The 7,454-nt window shown below is 41.8% G+C and overlaps 1 protein-coding gene across 1 annotated transcript in view; it reads left to right on the top strand.

Annotated features, from left to right (window-relative positions):
• Positions 1–6,678, top strand: part of LOC134878544 (myocardin-related transcription factor A-like) — a 37,336-nt gene extending 30,658 nt beyond the window's left edge. Inside the window, 7 exon segments of the mRNA XM_063904641.1 lie at positions 52–249; positions 416–526; positions 2,199–2,339; positions 2,447–2,530; positions 3,231–3,279; positions 3,381–3,454; positions 3,456–6,678. Of these exon segments, the coding sequence (XP_063760711.1) occupies positions 52–249; positions 416–526; positions 2,199–2,339; positions 2,447–2,530; positions 3,231–3,279; positions 3,381–3,454; positions 3,456–3,908 (1,110 nt within the window). The 3' untranslated portion in view covers positions 3,909–6,678.
• The last annotated feature ends 776 nt before the right edge of the window (positions 6,679–7,454 follow it).

The raw sequence follows: 7,454 nt of genomic DNA, 5'->3' as shown, positions 1-7,454 counted from the left end.
AAACTGAACCACCAGGATTCTTCCTCTAAAGTCATTGGGGATTTTCTCCAGGTGTCTCCAGCCTCCTTACACCAGCAGCCGGGCTCTGCGCCCTCTCTCCCTCTGGATCTCTTCAAGCGCGACTCCACCCCTACTCTGGTCACCGACGGCAAAGGCAACCACTTCCTGATTGCACTGACCAATCACATCACTGAGAACCAAAGAACTGATGCACCTGGGAGCAAAGCAACCAATCACATCGCACTGCAGGTACCGGAAACACTTGTGTTGTGTTTATGACTTTTTGTATGCATAATGGTAGGATATTTACTCAATTAGAAAATGCCCAAGACTAATATCAGGCATGCTATTGTGACTGATCAGAAGTAGTCTGTTAAAAATGCTTGAAGTAACAGAATTGTTCCTTTTCCTCTAGCGACTACAGTCCACTCCAGCTAAGCTCCCCAGCCACAACACTGTTCAGCCGCCAAACGCTGAAAATCATAGCAAACAGCACACAGGATTTTTGAAACAACAGGAGACAAAGGTGAGGATTAAAGCTGAATATTTTAATCCAACTTTGCAACTTCATTCAAAGTAGCCAGGGGGGTTTTTTTGGCAGTAGGCCCTGAAGACGTGTAAAACTTAGGCTCACAGTACAGGAAATGTCAATAAAAGAAACAAAATATGTGATTAATTATTCATTATGGCTCAATCCGCTTTGCATTTTTTCTCCATTGGTTTGGTTTTGATTTTGAAAGGAACTACTAGCAAAAGCTGGGAGGATAATGTAGTGAAGTCAAAGCTAGCTGATAGGGAAAGTAGCATGATAAAGAAAACACCTCAACATGTTCCTTAGGTACAGTGCTTGAGTAAATGTACGTATTCCTGCACTATATACACTTCGCATTCTCAAACAAGCACCCCTCGCTGCAGCAGTAATGGAGCAGTCTTTTAAAGCTCCGTAAAGATGGAAACATGAGGACTGCTCCGCTGAGTCCGATGGAAATTAATGATGTATGCTGTTGGAGACGGTGACAGCAGTCTTAGATAAGAGTGTCTGACACTAGCCCGATGCTAATTATTATTGCTCGGCTAATTACTCTAACGACATCTTCCCATTACTATGATGTATGTTGTGAACAGGAGGAACAAAAACTCCAGCGCGTCGTGGCTAATTGAGACGTAGAGAACCTCCTGACGAGTGCAGGTGGGCAGATTTGGATAATGCTGTCATCAGCGGTCTCTGCCGATCTTTGCAGCCCTCTTATCGCACCCTGAGGAGACATTATCAGTGACGTCTGATGTTACTAAAATAACTAGTCTTCCTTTGTATTATTTCCCCCTCTCGTTAATGGGAAAAGTGCTTTTAACCTCCTGCTCTCGGGCAGCTTTCCAGTTCTTTTGTTTTCATTACTGGAGCCCGTTCAGCAATCCATATTGAATCCAAAGCTTTGTGCGCCTGCAATATGAAAAAACGCTATATTTTAAAAAAGTATTCCACGGTGTTTTCTCATAGAGTCGTAGGAAACTAATTAGTTTTCGTTGGCAACAGCTGACTTTAAATTGACTGGACTTCTCCCTGCGGCTTGATATGATTGCACGTCGTCCTGTATTCAGAGCGCCCATAGCAACGGTCTGCTGTGAGAAATAACAAACTGCTGAAAATCAGAATTGACCAATCAGAATCGATTATCAACTAAACCTTTAAATAATCATTTTTGTATGATATCTTATTTTCTATCTTATTATCCTGGTTTGAACTGTTATGTTTGACTGGTATTTTCCGCTTCTTTGTCCGCCATTACTGCTCTGACTCTGAACTTCCCTACTGGGATTAATAAAGCTTGTTATGTTTTTTTAGATAGACTTTATTGATCCCAATTTGGGAAATTATTTTGATACAGAAGCAGCCGTGTGTTCAGATATGAAAATACAAACAATTAAAAAGTGGAATAGAATGAAAAATATTACATCAAATATTAACAGTATAAAATATTCTGGATGATTAAAATATTCTAAAAAAGTCCAGAAATACTGCAGTAAGAAGCAGGAATACATACTTACACTACAGGAGCATAGACATACTTGTATATAGGATAGTATAACATTTACAGATATAAAGAAAATTGCAAATTGTTCATGGTTATTATGAAGGAGAGTCTCAAAGTGAGGTTATCTTATTTTATCCTTAATTTGGTTATGATTTGAATCCACAGAATGGGGGAACTCAGGGACCTGTAGTCCGTCAGCAGGACGTTGCTCAGTGTTTGTCGGCTCCTCCCAGCCTGCAGCCTTTCTTCAATGACCAGGAGAATTCTCCCTCAGGGAAATACGCACTATCCCCTTCTTCTCAAACCGTGAGTAATCTTCAGATCTAACAACATTTACAAAGGATTTTGTTAATACTTCAGATGCACAGGTAACTAACTGTTCCCTCATCTGACTTCCTCCTCCTCTCCTGCAGGAGTTGTGTCCTAGTCTGGATGTCTTGTTCAGTCCTCTTTCTCCAGCTTCCATCAGGACAGCTGCCTCATCGCCTGATAACAAAGTATGACGCACCTTACTGTCATTTTAGATAATGAATTAGATGTTCGTACATTTTACACAGTTTATATAAAAGAGAGTTCAACCCCCCCAAAAAGCATTTCCCTCTTCCCCTTGTGGAGAGTGACAGGAAAGTTGGAGAGAGAGTCGGGGTGGGATCCGGAAAGGACCACGGGTCGGGAATCGAACCCCGGTCGCCGGCGTACGGTGCAGGTTCCCTAGCCAGTCGCGCCACGGCCTCCCTTGTTCCCTTTAATGCAATTTTTAATCATAATTGTTTTGGTGTTTTGGAGTTGCCCAATGGCATTTGCCCCAAAAATACATTTGACAAACTCAACAGCAATGTGTCTTTTAGGAAATCATGACCCAATTTTTCAAGTTAAACCACAGCGCTTGTTGTGGCAGTTTTATGTAGGAACTATTTTACTTCCTACCGAACTACGACCACATTGGTATCCCTGCGCAGAAAGAAACAAGATAGATTGCTGGACAGTTCGAGATGTAAAAGATGCTTTCGTCCTCCTCGTCTTAGCTGTAATGTTAGACAGTTAAGATATAGAATAATAATACAACACAGAAAGAGCAAAATATGTCTTGGTTTTCATTGTATCTTTTCTCATTTACCGTTAAGTGCTTGTGTTGCATAGTTATGAGCAGTGTTATTTACACTCAGTTGTAAAGAGGTTCCCTCTGTGTGTCTTCAGGAAACAGAGCATGAAGAGGATTTTATTGACGTCATTTTGCAGACAGGAGGTAAGCTGCAGCAGCATGGTTTGATTGTTGTGTTTTAATAAATGTTTATTTAATCAGCATCTAAACTGAGTGCCCAAATCTTTGTTTTTCCCTTCACCCAGCACCGGACTCTTCTTCCAACCATGCAAACCCACACTCATCTCCGCCTCCCTCGCCGCTCCACATGCTGCTGTCCCCCCCCCACCCCCCCCAGCTGTGACACCCCGCGGTCGGCCTCCTCGGCGCAGTCTGAGCTCCAGGCCTTCGACGACACCACAGAAGAAAAACAACACCTCGGCAGCGCTGGGAATGGACGCCTGGAGGACTTCCTGGAAAGCACCACTGGGAAGCCTCTCCTGGGGGGGGAGCCCGGAGGTCTGCTGACTCTGATCGATGACCTCCACAGTCAGATGCTGTGCACCCCCAGCATCCTCGACCGCCCACTGTCTCCCCTGGATACCTTCGACATGGCAGCGGAGGGGGAGTCGGGTCTGGACTGCATGGATTGGTTGGACCTTACCATGGAAAGGGAGAAGGATGAGGAGACCCCCACTCTGGCCCCTCTTGGCCCCCAGACACCACCAAGTGTCTTTTCCACGGACTTCCTGGACAGCTATGACCTGCAGATACACTGGGACTACAGTCTGTAGAGCAGTGCAGGGATGATGTTTTTTTTTTAGCTACCTCGACAACAAGAAGAGCAGATTTTTTCATTGGATTTTGAAATATCGCATAAAATAAGTTCCAGAAAATTACAGAACTTACGCGTTTTGTTTATTTTGCTACATTTGAGGCATAAATTCTACTGTCAGAAGCAGCAGTGTGTTCAGACATTAAAATACAAAATCCGTAACAGGTGGAATAGAGAATTAACAATTAAAGATTGGCTATAAACGACTAACATTGTTCATCTACCAAAATGAAAACAACTTTTTGTAGGCGTTAATTCGATCACCAGAATTCAAAGGCTAACGCTAGGCTATTGAAGGAAAATATCACACTTGTATGACTTCACGTGAACACCTAATGTTCGACATGATGGCGTTTAGTCGTCTCATTTAGTCACTTTTTAGCAACAGCTGTTTTTATGACACTTCAGATATTCACCAGTGGGGTATTTACGTATTTAAGGACACTTTGGACAGACGCTTTTATCCAAAGTGACTTATATATACTCAATACTTTGGGCAATCCCCACAGGAGTGAAGTGTCTTGACCACGGGACACAGCGACATGCTGACTGCAGTGGGCATTGAACCAGTGCTCCCCTAATCCAAAGATCAGCACACTAATCCACTGAGCCACCGCCTCAGCCTAGGTCATAGAACAAAACGTGAAAATAATGTAAGCTGAGACCATATTTCTGGCATTTAGCCAAACACATTTTCAAAATCCCATTGACTTTTGAGACTAGGGAACCAGAGTGCTAAAATGCTAACTCATCTCCGGGTTTTAGGACTCATTCCTGCACCTCTCTATGGCCTAACACAATGTGCACTCACTCACAGAGCCACACATGCATACTAACACATGTGATTGATTGCTGAGGGTTCAGTATCTGATCGCAGAGCTCTTACCTTATCCTCTCACGTACTGGTGTATTGAACCTTCAAGCACTTTGACCCTTTATTTATTTACACACACGGGTGTATTGACTTTATTAGGCAGGTCCTATATCTGTTCTCGCTGCTTTAGCAACAGTTTTATCAACACATTTCGAAACCTGATAAATGAACAGAGCCATGGATCTGTTGCTCGGCACCATGTTACTGTGAAGGAGTGGATCGGTTTATTGGACCTTTGTCTAATAAGGAGGGCAAATCCGTAGTTGCTTTTCAGAGTGAAGATAATCAATGGTTGACCACTACAGTTGATCTATACCCAAAGTTAAGTCGGAGGACAAGTTTTCTTTTTCAGCAACCTTATGGTTTATTGGGAGGGAGGAGAGATTTTTGCAGCCGAACAATCCACGGCCATGACTTTGATTAGACGTTGTTTTTTAAACAGTTTGACGGTCACGGTGTTCACGTTTTAGACATAATGCTTGTCTTTGTGCAGGGACAGCACTGAGAGTGGTACCACAGCTTAGCTAGAAACATGGCTTTAGATAAATATCATAGACCCCGAGATACTTCTGAGGAACCTTGCATTTATATTTTTTGCAGTGATAGCTAATAATCTCTTTTAGGTGTGAGCCTATAGGGGTTCATGCGCTCGGTCATGTGTGTACAAGTGTGTGAATACACAGGTTTCTTTGCCTTAAAATATGCCATTGTGAATTTTTACTCCCTTTCAGTTTGCACTTAAATTCATGCATAATATAAAAAGAAAGGTAAACTCCTGCAGCTAGATGTTTAGATGTTTATGTTAAAGGAGTCCTTTTGTGTTTTGGGATTTTCCCTTTCCTGTAGTGTGTTATATAGGTTTTAGTGCATGTAAATGGTCTGCAAAGGCTTAAATCCCATCTCCGAAACGCCTCCATAGGACTCCTTTCTACTTCTGTTACACTCACGCTTCTATTCTATTCTAACCGCTCTAACTCATTGTACGTGACAGGCTAAGGGGCGGGACATCTCTCTGAAAAATCTAGAGCATTTTGAGTATTAAAGCATGTAAACATGTCACAGTAGAGGCACAAAATACAAATATGAACCTGAAAAAGAGTATAGTAGGGCCCCTTTTATGCTGATATTTGGCTATCCTGTACTGCATCAGTACTTTTGATAATGGGAATGTATTTATATCCTTTCCACTGAGATTTTACAATGCTGTCATATACCAGTTAAAACCTGACTGAATCTATTCTAAGATGCATTTATTTGTATAGTGGCTGTTTTTTAGTTTGTTTCTGCCATACAAAAGTGTTTTTTCTGACAAAATGTCTGTACTGTGAATCCAGAACTTCTCTTTGGACTGCGAACACATCTGCTCGTGTTATGTATTGGTCACCACAGACAAACTAAACCATACTTCCTGACTCTTCTTTTATAGTCTAGCTGCTTATAGGATGGATTCACACATTTTCAATTCTTAAACAACATACCCATCTGAACTTTAAGAGCTTTTTTTCTGCTGAAATCAGTCCCCTGTTCACACTGACGATTAAGAGATCCCTTATGCTAGACCTCGGCTAAGTACTTAAAACTCAGTCATTTTAAATCGCTGTGATTAATTTAAAGATGTTAAGTGCTCTATCAAACTGGTTTGGACTTTTAAAAAGTCAGTGTTCTGCTGTATTAACCTTGCAGGTGTTGAACCTCCTCATGTAAATGACTGTGAAAGCATTAGGATAAAGTCTTCTGAAGTTTTGTGCAAATGTTACGCTTTTGTGTTGTAATTGTAATCTTTGTTTTTTTCTAAAATTGAACGGAAATTGTTCGTAAGAGGAACGATAATAAAGTCTGCTTTGGTGAATTCAAACATGTAAATGTGGTAAATGTTTATACAACTTACCCATTTTATTATATCAAGGCTTAAAGCTACACATTATCAGAGGCATGGCGGCTTTGATTGACAGATGGGAGCTGTAGCAGAGCCAATCAAATGGCAACCTTCTGCCCTGCTAGGTCCTGTTAATCCACTTCCTCTAACATGCATAGCCTGTCATGAGACAGAAGTGTACGATTAGGGCTACACAGAGGTCCACACACACAACACTTATTAACACACACACACACACACACACACACACACACACACAAAACCACACACGACCCTAAATCAAACACTTTAATGTCGGACTCAGCTTACAAGAAGTTTTGCCGCTGGGCGTGTTGAATAATTCTGCAGATGCTTTGATGCATCTCAGCACAGCAATGGGGGTATGCCTTGTGATGTGCACACACACACACACACACACACACACACACACACACACACACACACACACACACACACACACACACACACACACACACACACACACACACACACACACACACACAGAAACAAATGGATGCACAAACAAGTCAGCAAACTCATACACATAAACACTTTCAGATCTGACGCCACTGGGGTTTTAAAAATATCAATCATTAAGAAGGTTCAGGTCAAAATATTTACGTGGATAAAAGTCTCAAAAGACTTGTGTGCATTGTTTCCTAATCCTTCACAGGGGTCATTATTACTACTGCCATTAGAGGGCTTGAGCGTACCACATGTTGGTGGTTTTTTTTCTGAAAGGACTGATCTGTTAT

Source organism: Eleginops maclovinus, chromosome 16 (genome assembly GCF_036324505.1).
Source record: "Eleginops maclovinus isolate JMC-PN-2008 ecotype Puerto Natales chromosome 16, JC_Emac_rtc_rv5, whole genome shotgun sequence".
NCBI lineage: Eukaryota > Metazoa > Chordata > Actinopteri > Perciformes > Eleginopidae > Eleginops > Eleginops maclovinus.
Note: the sequence above shows the minus strand (reverse complement) of the source record. Positions and strands in the feature narration are given on the sequence as shown.